Source organism: Schistocerca serialis, chromosome 5 (assembly GCF_023864345.2).
Source record: "Schistocerca serialis cubense isolate TAMUIC-IGC-003099 chromosome 5, iqSchSeri2.2, whole genome shotgun sequence".
NCBI classification, from domain to species: Eukaryota; Metazoa; Arthropoda; class Insecta; order Orthoptera; family Acrididae; genus Schistocerca; species Schistocerca serialis.
Window position 1 is genome coordinate 45,296,216 of NC_064642.1, and position 24,376 is coordinate 45,320,591.

The window sequence follows — 24,376 nt, forward strand, 5'->3', positions numbered from 1 at the left end:
GCTATAAGCAGTAACATCAGTTTATAAAAGTGGTCACAAATGTGACATTAGAAAATTCTGACTGCTGTCAGTATTATCTGTAGTTTCAAAAATAAGTGAAAGTATAATGTATGATATGAATATAATAAAGGGAAACATTCCACGTGGGAAAAATATATCTAAAAACAAAGATGATGTAACTTACCAAACGAAAGCATTGGCATGTTGATAGACACACAAACAAACAAACACACACACAAAATTCAAGCTTTCGCAACCAACGGTTGCTTCATCAGGAAAGAGGGAAGGAGAGGGAAAGACGAAAGGATGTGGGTTTTAAGGGAGAGGGTAAGGAGTCATTCCAATCCCGGGAGCAGAAAGACTTACCTTAGGGGGAAAAAAGGACAGGTATACACTCGCACACACACACCCATATCCATCCGCACATACACAGACACAAGCAGACATTTGTAAAGGCAAAGAGTTTGGGCAGAGATGTCAGTCGAGGCGGAAGTACAGAGGCAAAGATATTGTTGTATGACAGATGAGGTGTGAGCGGCAGCAACTTGAAATTAGTGGAGGTTGAGGCCTGGTGGGTAACGGGAAGAGAGGATGTACTGAAGGGCAAGTTCCCATCTCTGGAGTTCTGACAGGTTGGTGTTAGTGGGAAGTATCCAGATAACCCGGACAGTGTAACACTGTGCCAAGATGTGCTGGCCATGCACCAAGGCATGTTTAGCCACAGGGTGATCCTCATTACCAACAAACAGTGTCTGCCTGTGTCCATTCATGCGAATGGACAGTTTGTTGCTGGTCATTCCCACGTAGAAAGCTTCACAGTGTAGGCAGGTCAGTTGGTAAATCACGTGGGTGCTTTCACATGTGGCTCTGCCTTTGATCGTGTACACCTTCCGGTTTACAGGACTGGAGTAGGTGGTGGTGGGAGGGTGCATGGGACAGGTTTTACACCGGAGGCAGTTACAAGGGTAGGAGCCAGAGGGTAGGGAAGGTGGTTTGGGAATTTCATAGAGATGAACCAAGAGGTTACGAAGGTTAGGTGGATGGCGGAAAGACAGTCTTGGTGGAGTGGGAAGGATTTCATGAAGGATGGATCTCATTTCAGGGCAGGATTTGAGGAAGTCGTATCCCTGCTGGAGAGCCACATTCAGAGTCTGATCCAGTCCCGGAAAGTATCCTGTCACAAGTGGGGCACTTTTGGGGTTCTTCTGTGGGAGGTTCTGGGTTTGAGGGGATGAGGAAGTGGCTCTGGTAATTTGCTTCTGTACCAGGTCGGGAGGGTAGTTGCAGGATGTGAAAGCTGTTTTCAGGTTGTTGGTGTAATGGTTCAGGGATTCCAGACTGGAGCAGATTCGTTTGCCACGAAGACCTAGGCTGTAGGAAAGGGACCGTTTGATGTGGAATGGGTGGCAGCTGTAATAATGGAGGTACTGTTGCTTGTTGGTGGGTTTGATGTGGACGGATGTGTGAAGCTGGCCATTGGACAGATGGAGGTCAACGTCAAGGAAAGTGGCATGGGATTTGGAGTAGGACCAGGTGAATCTGATGGAACCAAAGGAGTTGAGGTTGGAGAGGAAATTCTGGAGTTCTTCTTCACTTGAGTCCAGATCATGAAGATGTCATCAATAAATCTGTACCAAAGTTTGGGTTGGCAGGCCTGGGTAACCAAGAAGGCTTCCTCCTACCCTTGTAACCGCCCCCGGTGTAAAACCTGTCCCATGCACTCTCCCACCACCACCTACTCCAGTCCTGTAACCCGGAAGGTGTACACGGTCAAAGGCAGAGCCACATGTGAAAGCACCCACATGATTTACCAACTGACCTGCCTACACTGTGAAGCTTTCTATGTGGGAATGACCAGCAACAAACTGTCCATTCGCATGAATGGACACAGGCAGACAGTGTTTGTTGGTAATGAGGATCACCCTGTGGCTAAACATGCCTTGGTGCATGGCCAGCACATCTTGGCACAGTGTTACACTGTCTGGGTTATCTGGATACTTCCCACTAACACCAACCTGTAAGAACTCCGGATATGGGAACTTGCCCTTCAGTGTATCCTCTCTTCCTGTTACTCACCAGGCCTCAACCTCCACTAATTTCAAGTTGCCGCCGCTCACACCTCATCTGTCATTCAACAATATCTTTGCCTCTGTACTTCCACCTCAACTGACATCTCTGTCGAAACTCTTTGCCTTTACAAATGTCTGCTTGTGTCTGTATATGTGCGGATGGATATGTGTGTGTGTGTGTGTGTGTGTGTGTGCGAGTGTATACCTGTCCTTTTTTCCCCCTAAGGTAAGTCTTTCCGCTCCTGGGATTGGAATGACTCCTTACCCTCTCCCTTAAAACCCACATCCTTTCGTCTTTCCCTCTCCTTCCCTCTTTCCTGATGAAGCAACCGTTGGTTGCGAAAGCCTGAATTTTGTGTATGTGTGTTTGTTTGTGTGTCTATCAACATGCCAATGCTTTTGTTTGGTAAGTTACATCATCTTTGTTTTTAGATATATAATGTAAGATAGATTACTAGACTTCTTGTTAATGTACATACTGCCTTCAGAGAAGCCAAGTCAATGGAAGCAGCTCACTTACAATTCCATACACTTGCTTTCAGAGCTATAGAGGATAATGAACTAAATTAAATAATTGTCTTGTACTTTTAGAGCTATATAATTATGATGTCAGTTGTGTTTCCTGTGACTGGTTCAAGTGATATTTATCTGGAAGGAAATGAAGAGTGGAAATTTGTCAGGAAAGTTATGTATACCACTGAACACAAAAAAGTTTATTATGGGGTGTCCCAGGGTTCAGTATTGGTCCTATTGTTATTCTTGGTTTTTATTAATATCCTACCATAACAGTTTCCAACAGCAGATACTGTATTATTTGTAGATGATACCAGCTTCTTCATGGAAGAAAAGAATGATTATGAATGGGAGCAGAAAACTGACAAATGAGTAGAAAAGCAAAAAAATGTTTTAAGCATACCTATCTAGTTGCTAATGGCAAGAAAACTGTATAGATGAACTTCAACCATATCAGAAATCACACTAGAACCAACATACAGATTACATTAGAGAACAGCCAAATTCAGTGAAAGAAACAGATAATTTTTTTTTTTTAGGATTATGGGTGGGTGAACACTTAAGAGGGGAAAAACATGTAGAAAAAGTTAAACAAGTGTTACAGCATATCAAGAACACTCAGACTGTTGCAATTCTGAAACAGTGTTAAGTGCTTGTTAGACCTACATGTGCACTCTACTAAGATGTGATACTATTCTGGGAAATACACATTTGTAAAACAGTTATTTAAACTTCAGAAGAATGCTGTAAAATTATTAAAAGCGGTTGTGCACAGAGAATCAACCAGCAGTATTCTTAAAGAATTAAAAGTCATGACCCACCATCTGTGTGTTCCATTGAGACTCATCAAGAGTTTCCAACTGTGTACAGTGAGGTCCACAGTTATGCAAGAAGGAATAGGGAGTACTTCCATACTCACACACAAAATCGGCATGTCAGGACAGTGTATTATATAAACCAGAATTCTCTTCAGTGCATTGAGAAATAAGATCAAAGAATACCAAACATAAATTTATTTAAAAGATAACTAAAGATATACTAACAATCTACAGCTTCTACCACATTAATAAATATTTGGAATATTGCTGAAAAATGTAGGTTCTGACTTTTAACTGACTCTTAATCTCTCCGATCAGAAATTTACGATCATCTGTTTCTAGTATTACAAGACGAAACTAAACCTTTTTTACTTATATACTCCTCTTAATTAATATTTGAATGTGCCTACATTTTGTTCATGAATGTAAATATGTAAAATTTTATACTGTCTTGTAGTTTGACAGTTCCTATATCATGAATGTGATAAAATGGGCATTAAACAGGTAAGTCATTAATAACCATTGTAAGTATTAATAAACTGCAGATAACTCAATGTAACAACATGACCCCCTCCTCTCACTTCCACAACCAAAATATTTCTTCATTTATGCTCTGAAAGAGGAACTTGAGGTTTTGAAAGTTAGTAATACTACCTTTATATGTATTGTCAGACTGGAGTTACACTTTCTAAAAGGTTAAGTGCTGATTATCTCATTTATCAGTAATAGCCTCATCTCTCTGATGTTTTATTACATAATTTCTCAAATGCTCCCAGGGGCTCTGGTACATGCGTTATGGACTTACAAATGGGGGTCAATGGTAGAGAACTGCTCTTGTAGTCGTCATGTAGCCAATTTTAATTTCAGTCTGTTCTCAGATCACACTGATACACTTACATTAGTTTTAAAAGTAAGTGAATGTTCTTGAAAATTTAATTTGGAAACAAAAAATATAACTGTTGTTTGTCATTCACACACTATTTCATGTAATGCTCACCTCCTTACGTATGCATATATTTCATCATCTTTGCCGATGTCATGCAGATAGTTTGAACATACACCAAAATGTAATGGCCCTCCACCACCTAAAAAGAAAGACCATACTATAGCAACAAAACTTAAGATACTTCAGTGAATATTTCACATCGGTATGTAAAGAAGAAGAAAAGAAAAAATCTTGAAGATTTATTTTTGCATTAGATTTTCCAGATATAACCTATTTAGATGTTTCTGTTATGATGGAAGATTTTTGGTAAAATGTAAACAAAACAAAAAAAAGAGTTATTCAGCAAAACTGCTCACTTCATATGTGAGGGTGAAAGGTCCTCACTAAATGACTTACAGTCTCTCTCACTGTGACATTTGTTACAGAGATTATGAATCACCTTCACTTTTTCAAATTAAACTATTGTAATTTCTACTGTTAGTATTGTTCTAAAATGATATGAAACCAATGGCATTTTACTCTTGAAAATCTAAATTGTAGTTTCAGAGAAATTACAATATTTAGGACTTAGGATTTATCTGTCTTGAAAACCAGTTGTTGGCTTATGCTGAAGTTCGTGTTGTTAGATGGAGCTGGTAAAGTAGGCTGAGTTGCACTCCAGCTTAACATAGCTCAGAGTGTTTTACTTATAAAACTGGAATAGTGGAGAAAAGTGGAATTTCAAATGGATACTAATCACGCTTGGCAACATGTTGTTTGACTGACACTGGAAGACAAAGGACATCGCATTTAAGGGTGCTTCATCAGTTAATTATGGTAACTGTTCTGCTCTTGTTTTTCCAGAGTCTTGAAAGAAAGGTGTACATCAAACATTTAATGGATTTGTAAAACAGGGAATTGAAGAGTGTAAACTGTAAAATAATAACTTTGTGACATACGTTTAACGTCAGGATAAATACTTCCATTGCAAAATTGTGTCAGCAATAATAACACAAAGCAAATCACTAAATCACGTGATCATAAACATATTCTTAAAATTCCTTTTATTCATCAAGTCTTTGAAATGCCCACCCTCCACTGCACTAAGAGACTGAATGAATTCCTTCAATATCATTGTACATGTTTTAAATCTCTTGGGTTTTTCAAAGTCTGAATAGATGTTATCTTTGAGTTTACCCCAGAAAATAAAGTCCAGTGGTGTCATTTGAGATGAATGTGCAAGCTAACTAACACCACCTTCATGTCCTGTCTATTGCCGAGGAAAGAGCTGTGTGAGTGATTTCCTAGCAACAAGCAAGTATTTAGTCAGGCACCCATCACTCATCAATTTATATCAAGTGGTACTTAATCTAGGAAAGCCAGTAGCACTCTGGTAGGAAATTGTGCATATATTTTACCCATTAGGGTTTCTTCAATGAAGAAGGACCAATCATGTAGTCTCCAATTAGTTGCACCAAACATTAACGCTCCACAGCCTCTAATGTTCAGCCCACTTCGGTGGCCCAATAATGCATATTTTTTACATTCAGCTTATGAAGATTTGTAAAGGTAGATTCACTGACAAAGAGAATTCTTTGAAGAAAGAACCTATTGGCTGATGTTACATTAGGCATCAAAACTCTATGCATCTCCTGTAATGCTACAAGTTACGTGACACATGATGTGGATGAAAGCTGTGAGCAAAGTGTGAGCAACATACCACAAAATCTACAATTCAGACAAATACAAAACACTGAACACTGTTGTCAACCTTTGCACCAAAACCTCAATCCTACTGAAATTTTGGTCGTATCTAAAGGCCTCGCCTTTAGCCCATACCCAAGTGTAACACGTTAGACTCATCAAAAAGCTGCTCCTTCTCCCAATCACATTTGATGAATACGTGCTGTTTTAAAGCATATTAGGTTGTTGCTCTGTTTATTGTTTATGCCATTATTTTTTATGCTCTGTTTGAAGAGCTATGATACTGAATACTGTGCAAGAGAAGGGATCTGGATTTGCAGTACATCTTAGGTTGTGGACAATCTTTCAGGTGGAAGAACACAGATGAAGGTGACATTTTGGATGTTGAAATAGATAACTTCATACTAAAAAAAAAAATTTAAAAAAAAAATAAAAATAAAAACACAAGTACACTGGATGCTAATATAGAAGAGTGTTGTAATTGCTGGGATCAACATGATTCAGAAGACAACTACAAAATGTTATGGGGTAAGACTTTTGTGGTAAGAACAACTATAGACAATACATAAGTTCATTTGTTCATCAAACAATCACATTAAAAGAATTACTTCCATGATAGAGAAACTGAGTTTGTTGTGTGGAGAGGCAATTGGAGTTATTGAGTCGTGTAAGGTATTTTGATTTTCATGGTGTAGAGCAGTGATGGCACCCTCTGCCTATGGTACACTGGCAAAAGCAGGATCTGAACAACTCAGCATGTATGATCCAAGAGTTGAGTGGATACAAGTGGATAAATAAGCTTAAGCTGCTGCCTTATGGAGCTACGAAGAAAGAATTTGGAAGACTGCCAGGTGCTGGCTTCAAGATAGCAGATTGTTTAATGCATTATGTCATTGGGCCACTTCAGTGCACGGCCAGGGGATACACACCTACATCAGGCTGCAAAACAGCATTACATTAAAAGTCTGTGAAATGTCACAACTCTCTCTAATACTTTGTATTTGGACATTATGAAGCTCTTTCAGGAGATTCATGGCCCAGATGCTGATAGGCAAGTATGTTATTGTGTTGTGTTGATTTGAAGAATATTGGAAATGAGAAAACTAAGAAGAAAAAGGTACAGGGAAACAAAAACAAAAAAGTAACAGACTAAATAAGTGGAGGTGAGAAACTGTTAACACATAATAAATATTCAGTGCTGACCTCATGCAAAATAACATGGAAAGAAGCTGATAAAAAGGCTATTGAAGGGAACATCTTGGTATTTTAAAGTGAATGCCAATTTGGATATATTTCAGTGTAACAGTCATTCGGGAGATCTATGAAATATGCAAGAGACAGAAGTAAAAATGTTACTGAAAATAAGCCAGATGATCTGCAGTTGCTAGTTCCTCAAGATACTTTTTGATACTGGTACTTGTTATTATGACTCCCACTGATTCCTTGTAATGCTTTAAGTAAGTGTTGTAATTTTCACAATCTAAAGAACGTCATTGTTCAGTTTTTATAATTTTTTTTTTTTCAAGTTTGAAGTTTACCTGTTGCGGTGGCTGAGCGGTTCTAGGTGCTTCAGTCCAGAACCGCACGACTGCTACGGTCGCAGGTTTGAATCCTGCCTTGGGCTTAGATGTGTGTAATGTCCTTAGGTCAGTTAGGTTTAAGTAGTTCTAAGTTCTAGGGGACTGATGACCTCAGATGTTAAGTCCCATAGTGCTCAGAGCCATTTGAACCATTTTGAACCAAATTTGAAGTTTCTTAGAGAAAAGGAAGTTGTTTGTTGTGAGCTACAACAGATTTAATGTATAAAAAAAAATTTGAAGTATTATGCTCACTATGATTACATAATTCTTTCTCTTTGTGTTCACTATTTGTGTTACAATTACCATAAAAAATGAGAGAACCATAAATTGTGAGGTAAAAATACTACAATTTTAAATTATCTTCTTGTTCTGCTGGGATATGACAGACAATGTAATTTTTGTGTCATGCCATTAGAAATATACACTTTTGCAACCACTTAATTATCAATTTCACAGACTCATTGCAATGATGAGATGACAGTTTGTATAGGTCTGTCATGCAGTGTTATTTTGAACTACAGTGTTAACACTTCATTGCTATCAGTCCCTCCAAACAAAGCGAACTTGATCCCAACCTTGAACCGTGCCTCTTCCAGTTCATAACACCTTCCAGCTGTAACTATCTCACTGCAAACACCCCCTGGTCACCTTCCTTATATCCATCTTTGCTTCACCACCCATCCTCAGGGTACTTCCCAAGAAAACCTCTCAAAAGAAGAAAGGACAGCAATTGCAACTTCAAAACAGACCCAGATTGAATATCCTTCCTGCGCACAAAGACTCCAACACTGCAACAAACCTCAGTGATTACCTGACAGAAGGATACTGTCAACCGTTTGACTCCTCCACCTACATAGTGATCCCATCCCAGTCCATCTTAACCTTCAATCCCTATTTAAATCCTTAGGCACATTACAGAAACTCTCCTATGAATCAGTCTCCCTCTTCAACCCAATGACCTTGACACACCTGCTTTTCAAAGTCCTAGAAACCCTATTGTAGCTGGTTGCTGCAATTCCGCTGAAAGTATTCCCTCTCTCATCGATCAACATCTCCAACTGATTGCCTGCAGTGTAGCCTCTCATATCAGAGATACAATCAGCTGGAGGTCCCTACTTATCAGTGTTATTGCTATCTTCGTGTACAACACCCCTCAGACCTGTGGCCTTGCTGCTATTGAACACTACCTCTCTCAACAAGCTTCCGACACGAAACCCATCACCTGATTCCATACCACAAATTTACTTCTTTGAGGGGAAGGTATGCAAACAAATCTGTGGCACAGCCATGGGCACCTACATACCACCCTCCAATGCTAACTTATTTATGGACCATTTAGAGGAAACATGCCTACCATCCCAAAATCTCTTGTCTGGTCCAGATACACTGATGATGTGTTCATGAATTGGACTCAGGGCATAGACACCCTATCCTGATCTCTCCACAACCTCAACACTTCCTCTCCCACCTGTTTTGTGTGGTCCTTTCGAACCCAACATGGCCACTTCCTTGATGTTGATCTCCACCTCTGTGATGGTTCTACGTATATCTTTGTCAATATTGAGCATACTAACAACCAACAGTACCTGCATTTTCACGGCTGTCACTCCTTTCACACCAAAAAACGAGTTCCTTACACCACGGCCACCTGGGAATGGCATACCTATAGTGATGAAGATCCCCTTGCTTAGTATGCTGAAGGTCTCAAAGGCCTTCACAGAGAGGCACAACTCCTCAAACTTAGTCAGCACAGGAATGGAGAGCAACTGAACTATGTCCTTCACCAGATTTTTGACTCTCTAAAATCATGCCTGGAAATGAGGGATATCCTACCTGTGATCTTTCCCACCCCTCCTACACAGCATGTTGGTCCGTCCCTATGCAAACTGATCTTAACCTCTTGCCACAGGGATCGTATCCCTGTGTAAGACACCAGTAATCCTATTGTTCTTCATCTCCACTACCCCACGCCTATGGAGCATTGTCTCAGTTGTGCAGCTGAATTTTTAATTTCATGGCACAAAGGAAATCAGAGAGTGCAACAGAAGTGATATCTATAATTCCCAAAGAAATTATTGTATGCTCTCTGCTGTTTATAATGTGTATAAATAATTTGGGAGACAATGTGAACAGCCCTCTTTAAATTGTTTGCAGATGATGCAGTAATTTACCATTTAGTAAAGTTGTCAGAAGATCAGTACAAATTACATTATATGCTATAGCCAAAAAGGAGCAGTTTACCCCGAAGAATAAAAAAGGCAAGGCCTTCCACATTGATACTGCTGAATTGCAGCATTGCTTAAATTTCTGTTACACAATAAACAATACTAATTTAAAGGTTGTTGATTCAACTAAATATGCAGGGGTTACAATTATAAACAACTTAAGTTGGGACCATCACATAGAAAATGTTGTGGGGAAGGTACACCAAAGGCTGTGTTTTATTTACAGAACACTTACATGGTGCAACAAATTTATAAACAGACCACCTACACAACACTTGTCCATCCTCTGCTAGAGTATTCCTGCACACTATGGGATCCCTTAGCAGGTAGGACTGATCTGAGAACATCAAAAAAATTCAAAGAAGGCAGCTCATTTTCTATTATCATAAAAAGGAGAGAGAATGTCAAAAATCTGAGATGCGAACTAGGATGGCACTCATTAAATCAAAGATGTTTTTCATTGCAGTGAGATATTATCACAAAATTTCAATCACCAATTTTCTGAATGCAGAAAATTTCAACTTCCACACACTAAGAGAGAAAGAACCATGGAAATAAAATGAGAGAAACTGGAGCTTGTAGGAAATAATTAGTTCTTCATTCTTCCCACATGCTAATTGAAATAGTTCAAAAATGGTTCTGCGAACACTCTGCCAAGCACTTGGATGTAGATTGCAGCATAGTGTTGTAAATGAATGATTGGTGTTTCAGTCCAAATTGTTGCCTCAGCCTCCTATCATCATTACATTATCTTCTTTCCCAAGATTCTTCCCCAAGGAACCCAAATCACAGGTGACATCACTGAGTCCTGTATTTAGCTTCAAAAAATCTAGTTATCTTTTAATCATATCCCACAGTGTTACATAGCAGTTCTTACATTTCCTCTCATGATTGTTTGTAGCAATAACATCTTCTTGGTCATCTTAACTTTTTCCTTTTTAGTCTTAATAGTTTACAGAAAGTTTTGGTTGAGAATTACGAATTATTTAGGTACAAAGGAGATGACTCACCGAAGGCAGATGTGCTGCATCATCGACAGGTACACAAACATAAAGTACAGAGCTTTGCTTTGCTAGCTTTTGGTGCTCAGTCGATTGCCAGCTCTTTCCTGGTCCACAGTGAGTGTAGTGAGGTGAGGTGGGGCGTGGTGAGGGATGGAGAGAGGCAGGAGGCAAGGAGGGTGTTGGGGGAAGCCTCTAGCAGCTTGTGGGAGAGTGAGGAGCTGTCTGTGGGCTAGCGAGGGGTGCAGATAGAGGGACCATGCTGCAGATGGCTGGGCACATGATTTCACAGAGTAGGGCATGAGGTGGCAGTACACAACTAGCTGACATGAATTGGAAAGGGTACTGGGACAGGGGATGGTGTCTGTACACACACACACACACACACACACACACACACGCACACACACACACACACACACACACACACACACACAAAAAATCATGTGGGGATGGGGAACAGCAAGTTACCTTAGGTTTAGGCCTGGGAGGTTACAGGATTGAGGATGTGCTGTAAGGATAGCTTCCATTTGTGCAGCTCATAGAAGCTGGTGGTAGTAGGGAGGATCCAGATGGCACAGGTTGTGAAGCAGCCATTGAAATCCTGTCTGTTGTGTTTGCTGCATGTTATGCCACTGGCTGGTCCATCTTGTTTTGGCAACAGTTTGGTGGAGGCCATTCATTTTGGTTGACAGCTGGTTGGTTGTAATACCAATGCAAAATATTGTGCAGTGGTTGCAGTGGAACTGGTATATAACAAGGCTTTTTTCACAGGTGACCCGGCATCTGATTGGGTAAGATAAGACTGTGACAGGACTGGAGCAGGAGGTGCTGGGTGGGTGGATTTGGCAGGTCTTGCACAAGGGTATGATCACTGTGGCAGGTGATTGGGGATGGGAGTTGCATAGGGATGGGCTAGGATGTAGTGGACGTTGGGTGGGTGGCGGAACACCATTTTGTGAGGGAATGGAAGTACCTTGGGTAGGATGCCCCTCATATCAGGGCCTGATGATAGATAATCAAAGCCCTGATGAAGGACACAGTTCAGTCATCCAGTCCCAGGTGGTATTGGGTGACAGAAGGGGGACGGCGCACTTCTGTGTGGTTGGTTCTTGTGATGGATCTGAGGATCGGGTGTATGTGGGGATATGGCATGGGAGATCTGTTTGTATATTAGATCAGAATGGTATTGCCAGTCTGCGAAGGCCTTCATGAGGCCAAGCTGTATGGGAGGGATTTTTTGGTTTGGAAGAGGTGGCAGCTGTAAAAGTGCAGGTACTATTGGTATTGGTGGGTTTGATGTGGACCGAGGTTCGGATGGAGCCATCTGAGAGGAGGAGATCGACATCCAGAAAGGTGGCACAATGGCTTGAGGAGGACTAGATGAAGTAGATTGGAGAGAAGGTGTTGAGATTGTGGAGGAATGAAGATAAGGTGTCCTGTCCTTGTGTCAAGATGATAAAGGTGTCATGAATGAACCAGGTTTGGGGTTTGAGGAAGCTAGGAATATGTCCTCTAGGTGGCCCACGAAGAGGTTGGCATAGGAGGGTGCCATGCAGGCACCCATGACTGTGCCACGAATTTGTTTGTATACCTTCCCTTCAAAGGTGAAGTAAGTATGGGTTATGATGTAGTTGGCAAGGTGTATGAGGAATGAAGTGGTGTGTGTGGGAGAGGTAGTGTTCAATCGCAGAAAGGCCGTGGGCATGAGGGATGTTGGTGTATAAGGAGGTTGCATCTACAGTGATCAGTAGGAACCTGGGAGGTACGGGTGTGGGGATAGTGGAGAGCTGTTCCAGAAAGTGGTTGGTATCTTTAATGTGGGAGGCTAGGTTTTGGCCAATTGGTTGCAGATATTGGTCAACAAGGGCTGAGATTCTTTTGTTATGGGCACTGTAATCAGCCACAATAGAGTGCCCAGGATTGTCAGGTTAGTGGGTTTTCTGGAACATGGAGAAGGTGAGTGGGTGCACTGTTGTTGGGGTGATTTGGGAGATGGATTCAGGGGAGAGGTTATGGGAAGGACCTAATGATTTTAGCAGGGATTGGAGGTTTCGTTGGACTTCTGGGATGGGGTCACTTTTGGCAGACCTGATAACCCTCCCAGCAGACAAAGGTTCCACCACTGTGAACTGAGTGACTACCTGGCAGAGGGCCTCCACCAGTTGTCGGACACCTTCACCTAGGAGCACCCCTAGCTAGCCCACAGATGGCTCCCCACTCTCCCACAAGCTGCTAGATGCCTTCCCCCAACCCCGTCCCTGCCTCTCACCTCTCTCTGTCCCTCATCCTGCATCCCCACCTCATCCCAGTGCCCTCAAAAGGAATTTCATTCCAAAAGCTAGCAAAGCAAAACTCTGTACCTTTTCTTTGTGTACCTGTTGAAGACGCAGCACTTCTACCTTCAGTGAGTTGTTTCTTTTATTCCTAAATAATTCCTTTTTAGCCTTGCATTTTATGCCTTGTACTTTGCTTCTAAACTTGATAGAATATCTACATGCTTTTGTGCACAGTTTCCAAAGTGCTGAAGCTATTGAGCTCTAACACTGCCACAGTGAATAACTCGATCTGTAACCATGGTGCATCATTCTAACAGTTCCAAAGAAAAGTGTGACTAGTGCCAATCCTGCCAAAGTGGGTTAACTCTTTCTAAATGTTATAGGTATATATCTACAGAACAAGTTTCAAATGCTTTATGTACGTTGTCAAATGATTATCCTGTTATATTATTCCATCAGTCAGATACTTTTCTTATGTAGATTGAAATATGTTCTGCCCAAAAAATTAGAGATGTTTATTCTCTACAATTTGTGCCACATCAGTTGGAGAACTGTCCATTCTTATCTGTCCATTATGTGAAATTTCAAGTGGGTGAATAATGTGTGGGCACCTGAGTAAATAAATGAAAAATGAAGCATGGAAGTGTTGTAGCATTTTTACATGCACACTATCCACTTCATCTCCAGCATGGAAATTCTTATAGCTACACAGATGCCAGAACAGTTACCCATAAAATATCCCCTCCCAATGGATTACTGTGTCAACGCAAGATTTTCTGAAGAATAATTCAGTTATGTTTTATATCACACATGTTCCAGAAAGGGTATGTCTGTCACAGTTTCACCATCCCTCCTCTGCTGTCACCTCCAACATACACAGTGAAATTGAGCCAGTAGATAACACACAGGCTGATAGGAAATGGGATGTTCAACAGCACACATCACATCACATGAAAATCAAAGAAAACTTACTTGTATTAACTATTCATGAAGTTCATCTTATTTAAGAATTTCTAACCTTCTCATGAAAATTACATTCATGTATCAGTTTCACTGTATAGTATACATTGTGAGAAGTAACACCCCTTTTATTGCTCGCAACATTGGGGTTTTGGCAGATGGTGGTATGCAGAAGGTAAAGTCTGCCCAGAAGGGTACATAATTTTACTTTTTAATTCTTATAAAAAATAAAGTCTGAGGTCCAAGCCAATGACTGGACACTTGGTCTGAGTGCAGATGGAGTGTAGCCTGTTGACCACAGTAAAAGGAGAGGTAGGGGTGGCAGGCACCCCATCCTGACCAGCTTTTAATGACTGCAAGTGGAATGTAGTCTGCTGGCCACAGTACAAAGAGAGATAGGGGTGGCAGTTACCCCATCCTGACCAGCTTTCAATCCCAGAAAAGATTTGTGGTATTCATTTTTAGAGCAGGCTAAATGGATCTGGGGGTGCTGGGGAAGTCTAGTGTTCTACCTGGTAGACTACGATGGCTGCCCTTAACTACTGTGTCCACTACAATAACTGATGCAAGTATAGGAAAATCCAGGATGGAATGTAACAATGTTATGAGAAGAGAAGTTGCTACTCACCATATAGCGGAAATGCTGAGCCGCAGTAGGCACAAAAAAAAAGACTTTCACAGTTGAAGCTTTTGGCCATTGGCATTTGTCAACAATACACACACATACACACATGTGCGCACACACACACACACACACACACACACACACACACACACAACTGCAGTCTCAGGCAACAGAAACCACATTGCGAGCAGCAGCACCAGTGCATGATGGGAGTGGTGACTGGGTGGGGGTGAGGAGGAGGCTGGGGCAGCGAGGGGGAGGTATAGTATGGTGGGGGTGGTGGACAATGAAGTACTGCAGGTTAGACAGAGGGCTGGGGGGAAGTATCGGAAAAGGAGAGAAATAAAATGACTGGATGTGGTGGTGGAATGGCAGCTGTGTAGTGCTGGAATGGGAACAGGGAAGGGGCTGGATAGGTGAGGGCAGTGACAGTGAGGCCAGGTGGGTTTTGGAAGTGTTAAGATGCATTGCAGGGAAAGTTCCCACCTGCGCATTTCAGAAAAGCTTTTGTTGGTGGGAAGGGTCTATATGGCACAGGCTGCAAAGCAGTCATTGAAATGAAAGATATCATGTTTGGCAGCACGTTCACCAACAGGGTGGTCCACTTGATTCTTGGCCACAGTGTCAGTGATCATTCATGCAGAGAGACAGCTTGTTGGTTGTCAAACCTACACAGAATGCAGCACAGAGTTTGTAGCTTAACTTATAGACCACATGACTGGTTTCACAGGTAGCCATGCCTTTGATGGGATAGGTGATGTTAGTGACTGGACTGGAGTAGGTGGTGGTGGGAGGATGTATGGGACAGGTCTTGCATCTAGGTCTATTACAGAGGTGTGAGCCATGGGGTAAGGGATTGGGAGCAGGGATTGCGTAAGGATGGACGAGTAGATTGTGTCAGTTCGATGGATGGCTGAATACCACTGTAGGAGGGGTGGGAAGGATAGTGGGCAGGACATTTCTCATTTCAGAGCACCACAAGAGGTAATTGAGACACTGGCAGAGAATGTAATTCAGTTGCTCCAGTCCTGGGTGGAATGCTCCTCTGTGGCCAGATGGTGGGACTTTGGGAGGTGGTGGGAGACTGGAAAGATAAGGCACGGGAGATTTGTTTTTGTACAAAATTGGGAGGATAATTATGGTCAGTGAAGTCTTCAGTGAGACCCTTGGTATAGTTCGAGAGGGACTGCTCGTCACTACAGCTGCGCCTACCGTGGTTGACTGGGCTGTATGGGAAGGACTTCTTGGTATGAAATGGGTGGCAGCTGTCAGAGTGGAGGTATTACTGGTGGTTCGTAGGTTTGATGTGGATGGAGGTACTGATGTAACCATCTTTGAAGTCTAGGTCAGCATCTAGAAAGGTGGCCTGTTGGGTTCAGTAGGACCAGGTGAAGCGAATGGGGGTGAAGTTGTTGAGGTTCTGGAGGAATGTGGATAGGGTGTCCTCGCCGAGGTTCTGGAGGAATGTGGATAGGGTGTCCTCACCTGTGGTCCAGATAGCAAAGATGTCATAAATGAATGTGAACCAGGTTAGGGGGTTTTTAGGAATGATTTCTCTAAATGGCCCATGAATAGGTTGGCATAGGATGTTGCCATGCGGGTGCCCATAGCTGTACCCTGGATTTGTGTGTAGGTAATGCCTTCAAAGGAGAAATAATTGTGGGTGAGGATATAGTTGGTCATGACGACTAGAAAGGACATTGTTGGTTTGGAATCCATCAGGCATTGGTAAAGATAGTGTTCAAAGGCCATAAGGCCTTGGGCATTAGGAATGTTAGTATACAGGGAGGTGGCATCAATAGTGACAAGCAGGGCACTGTGTGGTAAAGGGTCAGGAACTGTGGAGAGTCGATGGAGGAAATGATTGGTATCTTTTATATAGGAGGGTAGGTTCTGAGTAGTAGGGTGAAGGTGTTGGTCTATGAGAGCAGAGATTCTCTCAGTGGGGGCACAGTAACCGGCCACAATAGGGTGTCCTGGGTGGTTATGTTTATGGACTTTAGGAAGCATGTAGAAGGTGGGAGTGTGGGGAGTGGTAGGTGTGAGTAGAGAGATGGACTCCAGGGAGAGCTTCTGGGGTGGGCCTAAGGATTTAAGTAGTGACTGGAGATCCTTCTGGATTGCTGGAATGGGGTTACTGTGACAAGGTTTGTTGGTGGAAGTATCTGACAGCTGGCAAGCTCCTTCCGCCAGGTAATCCTTGTGGTTCAAAACGACAATGGTGTAGCCTTTGTCCATAGGCAGGACTATAACGTTGGGATCAGTTTTTAGATGGTAGACTGCAGTTCTTTCTGCAAATATAAGATTGGTTTGCATGTTGAGTGATTTGGGGAATGATGGTGAGGCAAGGTTTGAGGTTAAGAAATTCTGGAAAATTAACAGAGGGTGGTTTAGGAGCAGTGGGGTAGATCACAGTTGAATGGAGCAGGGAACTACCGTAAGTTAGGCAAGGTTCAATATTGGTCTTTGGTTGAGTCTGGTTGGTGGCAAAAAAGTGTAGGGACCATGAGAAGGAGAGATGGTCTTTAACAAGTCCTGCATGATTGAATCTGACAGTGGGAGAAAGGTGAGGCCTTTGGAAAGGACTGACATTTCTGTGGGGCTAAGGCTTCTGCCCCCACCGAGAACCCCCCCCCCCCCCCAAACCATGGACCTTGCCGTTGGTGGGGTGGCTTGCGTGCCTCAGCGATACAGATGGCCATACCATAGGTGCAACCACAACGGAGGGGTATCTGTTGAGAGACCAGACAAACGTGCAGTTCCTGAAGAGGGCAGCAGCCTTTTCAGTAGTTGCAGAGGCAACAGTCTGGATGATTCACTGATCTGGCCTTGTAACACTAACCAAAACGGCCTTGCTGTGCTGGTACTGCAAACGGCTGAAAGCAAGGGGAAACTACAGCCGTAATTTTTCCTGCGGGCATGCAGCTTTACTGTATGGTTAAATGATGATGGCGTCCTCTTGGGTAAAATATTCGGGAGGTAAAATAGTCGCCCATTCGGATCTCCGGGCGGGGACTACTTAAGAGGACGTTGTTATCAGGAGAAAGAAAACTGGCATTCTACGGATCGGAGCATGGAATGTCAGATCCCTTAATCGGGCAGGTAGGTTAGAAAATTTAAAAAGGGAAATGGATAGGTTAAAGTTAGATATAGTGGGAATTAGTGAAGTTCGGTGGCAGGAGGAACAAGACTTTTGGTCAGGTGAATACAGGGTTGTTGTTGTTGTTGTTGTGGTCTTCAGTCCTGAGACTGGTTTGATGCAGCTCTCCATGCTGCTCTATCCTGTGCAAGCTTCTTCATAATACAAAATCAAATAGGGGGAATGCAGGAGTAGGTTTAATAATGAATAGAAAAATAGGAGTGCGGGTAAGCTACTACAAACAGCATTGTGAATGCATTATAGTGGCCAAGATAGACACGAAGCCCACGCCTACTACAGTACTACAAGTTTATATGCCAACTAGCTCTGAAGATGATGAAGAAATTGATGAAATGTATGATGATGAGATAAAAGAAATTATTCGGGTAGTGAAGGGAGACGAAAATTTAGTAGTCATGGGTGACTGGAATTCGAGAGTAGGAAAAGGGAGAGAAGGAAATATAGTAGGTGAATATGGATTGGGGGTAAGAAATGAAAGAGGAAGCCATCTGGTAGAATTTTGCACAGAGCATAGCTTAATCGATGCTAACACTTGGTTCAAGAATCATAAAAGAAGGTTGTATACGTGGAAGAATCCTGTAGATACTAGAAGGTATCAGATAGATTATATAATAGTAAGACAGAGATTTAGGAACCAGGTTTCAAATTGTAAGACATTTCCAGGGGCAGATGTGGACTCTGACCATAATCTATTGGTTATGAACTGTAGACTAAAACTGAAGAAACTGCAAAAAGGTGGGAATTTAAGGAGATGGGACCTGGATAAACTGACTAAACCAGAGGTTGTACAGAGTTTCAGGGAGAGCATAAGGGAACAATTGATAGGAATGGGGGAAAGAAGTACAGTAAAAGAAGAATGGGTAGCTCTGATGGATGAAGTAGTGAAGGCAGCAGAGGATCAAGTAAGTAAAAAGACAAGGGCTAGTAGAAATCCTTGGGTAACAGAAGAAATATTGAATTTAATTGATGAAAGGAGAAAATATAAAAATGCTGAAAATGAAGCAGGCAAAAAGGAATACAAGCGTCACAAAAATGAGATCGACAGGAAGTGCAAAATGGCTAGGCAGGGATGGCTAGAGGACAAATGTAAAGATGTAGAGGCTTATCTCACTAGGGGCAAGATAGATACTGCCTACAGGAAATTAGAGAGACCTTTGGAGAGAAGAGAACCACTTGTATGAATATCAAGAGCTCAGATGGAAACCCAGTTCTAGGCAAAGAAGGGGAGACAGAAAGGTGGAAGGAGTATATAGAGGGTCTATACAAGGGCGATGTACTTGAGGACAATATTATGGAAATGGAAGAGGATGTAGATGAAATGGGAGATACGATACTGCTGAAGAGTTTGACAGAGCACTGAAAGACCTGAGTCGAAACAAGGCTCCTGGAGTAGACAACATTCCATTATAACTACTGACGGCCTTGGGAGAGCCAGTCCTGACAAATCTCTACCATCTGCTGAGCAAGATGTATGAGACAGGAGATATACCCTCACACTTCAAGAAGAATATAATAATCCCAATCCCAAAGAAAGCAGCTGTTGACAGATGTGAAAATTACTGAACTATCAGTTTAATAAGTCACAGCTGCAAAATACTAACATGAATTCTTTACAGACGAATGGAAAAACTGATAGAAGCTGACCTTGGGGAAGATCAGTTTGGATTCCGTAGAAATGTTGGAACACGTGAGGCAATACTGACCTTACGACTTATCTTAGAAGAAAGATTAAGGAAAGGCAAACCTATGTTTCTAGCATTTGTAGATTTAGAGAAAGCTTTTGACAATGTTGACTGGAATACTCTCTTTCAAATTCTATAGGTGGCAGGGGTAAAATACAGGGAGCGAAAGGCTATTTACAATTTGTACAGAAACCAGATGGCATTTATAAGAGTCGAGGGACATGAAAGGGAAGCAGTTGTTAGGAAGGGAGTGAGACAGGGTTGTAGCCTATCCCCGATGTTATTCAATCTGTATATTGAGCAAGCAGTAAAGGAAACAAGAGGAAAATTCTGAGTAGGTATTAAAATCTGTGGAGAAGAAATAAAAGCTTTGAGGTTTGCCGATGACGTTGCAATTCTGTCAGAGACAGCAAAGGACCTGGAAGAGTAGGTGAACGGAATGGACATTGTCTGGAAAGGAGGATATAAGATGAACATCAACAAAAGCAAAACGAGGATAATGGAATGTAGTCGAATTAAGTCGGGTGATGCTGAGGGAATTAGATAAGAAATGAGACACTTAACGTAGTAGATGAGTTTTGCTACTAAATTTGTTAACATCGAGTATAGATTTAAGTGTCAGGAAGTCGTTTCTGAAAGTATTTGTGTGGAGTGTAGCCATGTATGGAAGTGAAACATGGACGATAAATAGTTTGGACAAGAAGAGAATAGAAGCTTTCGAAATGTGGTGCTACAGAAGAATGCTGAAGATTTGATGGGTAGACCACATAACTAATGAGGAAGTATTGAATAGGATTGGGGAGAAGTTTGTGGCACAACTTGACCAGAAGAAGAGATCGGTTGGTAGGACATGTTCTGAGGCATCAAGGGATCATCAATTTAGTATTGGAGGGCAGCGTGGAAGGTAAAAATCGTAGGGGGAGACCAAGAGATGAATACACTAAGCAGATTCAGAAGGATGTAGGTTGCAGTAAGTGCTGGAAGATGAAGAAGCTTGCACAGGATAGGGTAGCATGGAGAGCTGCATCAAACCAGTCTCAGGACTGAAGACCACAACAACAACAACAAGGCTTCTAGAGGAAAGGTTCATGACCGTGTTGCAGGTCTGTTTAAGTTCTGGATTCTTTGTGGTGGTGGGAGGGAGTTTTGGAGGGTGGGGTAAGTGTAGTAGGTCTGTGAGACAGTGTTTGCCAGTTGTGTGTTGCAGAAGTGATGGACAGTGGTACTCCAAGGTGAAAGTAGGAAGTGAGCAGGATGAAGAGCTTTTTGTGGTGGCGTTGTGCATGTTGCTCAAGTTCCTGCAGGAAAAGAGTTTCATTGTGTGTTATGGATTTAAGGAATTTGGGATTGCGCAGCAGGAAAATTTTGCTGATGGAGAGAAGGTACTGCAAGAAGGTTCGGGATTGGTTGCTATAGTTTTGAAGGACTATGTTGGTGAGGGCTTAGGATTGGCAGAATTTGAACAATTGGAGGTCATTGTGGAAGGAGGGGTGGCAGCCAGAGATGGGTGGTTTGATGGTAAGGCCATTAGGGGGGATTCCATGACCCAAGCAACAAAATTTATCGGCGTAATTCTACATTATTTATGCAATTTTTCGCATTTTTTCCACCACCATGGATCCTTGCTCCTTTCATCTGCATCAATATAAAAAATAGTTATCCCTGGCTAAATCCCAGGCTAAATCCCAGTTTGCAGTCCCACATACTGTTCCTGCATTGTTACTGCCATGCAATTTCCAGCACTTCGCATTTAGGATTTACTAGATCTTCCTGTTGCATTCAAATATGGAGTGTGGGAAGAATGACTGTTTAAATACCTCTGCACATCCTGTAAGTAATCTAATCTTGTCCTCAAGATATCTGCAGGAGTGATACTCATGGGGTTGTACTGTATTCCTGAAGTTATCTTTTAAAGCCAGTTATTGTACCTTTACTGTTGGCTTTTTCAGGATAGTTTGCATCTATCTTGAAGTGTCTGACAGTTCACTTTCTTTAGTATTTCAGTGAGTCTCTCACATCAGTCAAAAAACCTGTGACCATTCATGCTGCCCTTCTCTGTATACTTTCAGTATCTCCAGTTAGTCCTTATCTTGTATCGGTCCCACACAGTTGAGCAATATTCTAGAATGGGTTGCACAGGTGATTTGTAAGCAGTTTCCTTTGTAGACTGATTTAATTTTTGTAGTATTTACCATTAAAACCTGAGTGTGCCACCTGCTTTACCAACGACTGAGCTTATGTGGTTGTCAACAAATTGTTACATCCAGGAATTTGTATGAGTTGACTGATTCCCACTGTGACTTGTTGATGCTGCAGTCAAAGGACAGTACATTTTTTCAGTGTGTGAATTGCACAATTTTACATCTTTGAACATTTAAAAAATGTTACCAATTTTTGAAACACTTAGAAGTCTTATCAAGGTCTGACTGAATATTTGTGCAGCTTTTGTCAGCCAGTGAAAATTCCGAGGTTACTACTGTCTCCAAGGTCATTAATATGCAACTTGAACAGCAAAGGGTCCCAGCACACTTTCCAGGGGCACACCTTAAGTTACTTCTGCATTAGTCAATGGCCCTTCATTCAAGATAATACGCTGCATCCTTCTCACCAATAAATTCTTTATACAGTCACAAATTGCATCTGATACTCTATATGCTCATATATTATACAGTAAATTTAGATGTGGTAATAAGTCAAATGCTTTTTGGAAATTGAGACACACTGGGTTTACTTGACAGCCTTGATCCATGGCTTTCAGGATATCATGTGAGAGAAGTACGAGTTGGGTTTCACATTGTTGATGTTTCCAGAATCCATTCTACCGGGTGATCAAAAAGACAGTATAAATTTGAAAACTTAATAAACCACGGAATAATGTAGATAGAGCGGTAAAAATTGACACACATGCTTGAAATGACACAGGGAGAATCGCATCATCCCCAGCCTGGCTGATAAAAACCTGCTGGAATGTACGATGTTTATGCAGGATGGCACTCCACCCCATATTGCTAGACGCGTGAAAGATCTCTTGCGTGCATCGTTTGGTGATGATCGTGTGCTCAGCCGCCACTTTCGTCATGCTTGGCCTGCCAGGTCCTCAGACCTCAGTCTGTGCGGTTATTGGCTTTGGGGTTACCTGAAGTCTCAAGTGTATCGTGACCAACTGACATCTCTAGGGATGCTGAAAGACAACATCCGACGCCAATGCCTCACCATAACCCCGGACATGCTTTACTGTGCTGTTCACAACATTATTCCTCGACTACAGCTATTGTTGAGGAATGATGGTGGACATATTGAGCATTTCCTGTAAAGATCATCATCTTTGCTTTGTCTTACTTTGTTATGCTAATTATTGCTATTCTGATCATATGAAGCATCATCTGCCGGACATTTTTTGAACTTTTGTATTTTTTTTTTTTTGTTCTAACAAAACCCCATGTCATTCCAAACATGTGTGTCAATTTGTACCTCTCTATCTACATTATTTTGTGATTTATTCAGTTTTCAAATTTATACTCACTTTTTGATCAGCCGGTAGTTGGCATGAAAGAGGTTATTCTATTTGAGATACCTCACTACATTTCAGCTCAGAATGTGTTCTAAGATCCTACCAAAACTGGATGTCAAGGCTACTGGATATTGTAGATCACTTCTACTATCCTTTTGTAGAAGGGTTTGTCCGGTGCTTTCCTCCAACTACTTGGCATTTTTTTTTTTTTTTTAATTTGAAGGATATACACTATATTATAGTTAAAAATGGGGCTAAGTCAGCCACAAATCTCATAGGGATTGCATCAGGTGCTGGAGTCTTGTTCAGTTTTAGTGATTGCAGCTATTTCTCAACACTGCTGAGACTAACATCTATACCACTCATCTTTGCAGTGTTGCCAGAATTAAACTGGGGCAATATGCCAGTATTTTACCTTGTAAAGAAACATTTGAAACAGAGTTTAATGTTTCTGCTTTTGCTTTGCTGCCCTCAAGTTCAATCCATGTCCCATATGCTGGTGTCTGTATACCAACTTTGGTACCACTAACAGCATTTACATATGACCAGAATTTCTTCAAGTTTCGTAACATGTCATTCAATAATATTCTGATACAGTATACATTGAAGGCTTGTCATGTTACCAAATTGACAGCCAAATGTGTTTCATTCAGAATTTTCGTGCCTCTAGATCTCTGCTTTGTTTTACAGCTATTATGCAGGAGGTTCTGTTTCTTTAGACGTTCCTATTTGTGTCTGTATACCATAAAACATATACAGTACACAAGTTAACAAACCAAATATTTTACTCACAGTGATTTAGTGAGCACCCATTACTCACAAAATATATGCTTTTCATAACAAACAACAGCTTATCACTTCACATAAGGTTCTGCTCATACTGTTTCCCATTGCCTTCGAAGTGCATTTGCAGTCATCCTTTGAGAGATAAGTGAACTTCATGAATTGTTTTTCATTAGTCTCTAAACATACATGATTTTATCATTTGATTTAGGAACAGGAGACACATCAAAAACATGTTCCACAAACAGGGAACAACAGATGCTAATACCTAAGGCCAGGAATTGAATGATCTAAAGTCACCATAATGTGCGTAAAAAATTATGGTGTATGGCCAAAAATTTACAAAAATATGCGCAGCGACATAAACAATATATATACTAATAGCATTAAAATGAGGTAAAATTTCTGTTGTAAAATAAATTAGTAAGTCAGTTTACAATGCTGAACTATTTGATTATGAATAAAATGCCCATAAAAAGTGAGCTACTCTATGTAATTTGAAGATGCAGTGTGCTTTTTGTTAACATCATAAGAACATAGT

At 41.5% G+C, this 24,376-nt stretch overlaps 1 protein-coding gene across 1 annotated transcript in view; it reads right to left on the reverse strand.

Moving 5' to 3' along the window:
• The window catches only part of LOC126481736 (nitric oxide synthase, salivary gland-like), a gene marked incomplete at its 5' end in the record, with an annotated part of 158,570 nt that overhangs the window by 44,929 nt on the left and 89,265 nt on the right, over window positions 1-24,376 (reverse strand). Inside the window, one exon of the mRNA XM_050105690.1 lies at window positions 4,398-4,485. Within this exon, the coding sequence (XP_049961647.1) occupies window positions 4,398-4,485 (88 nt within the window). The remainder of the gene's footprint in view (window positions 1-4,397; window positions 4,486-24,376) is intronic.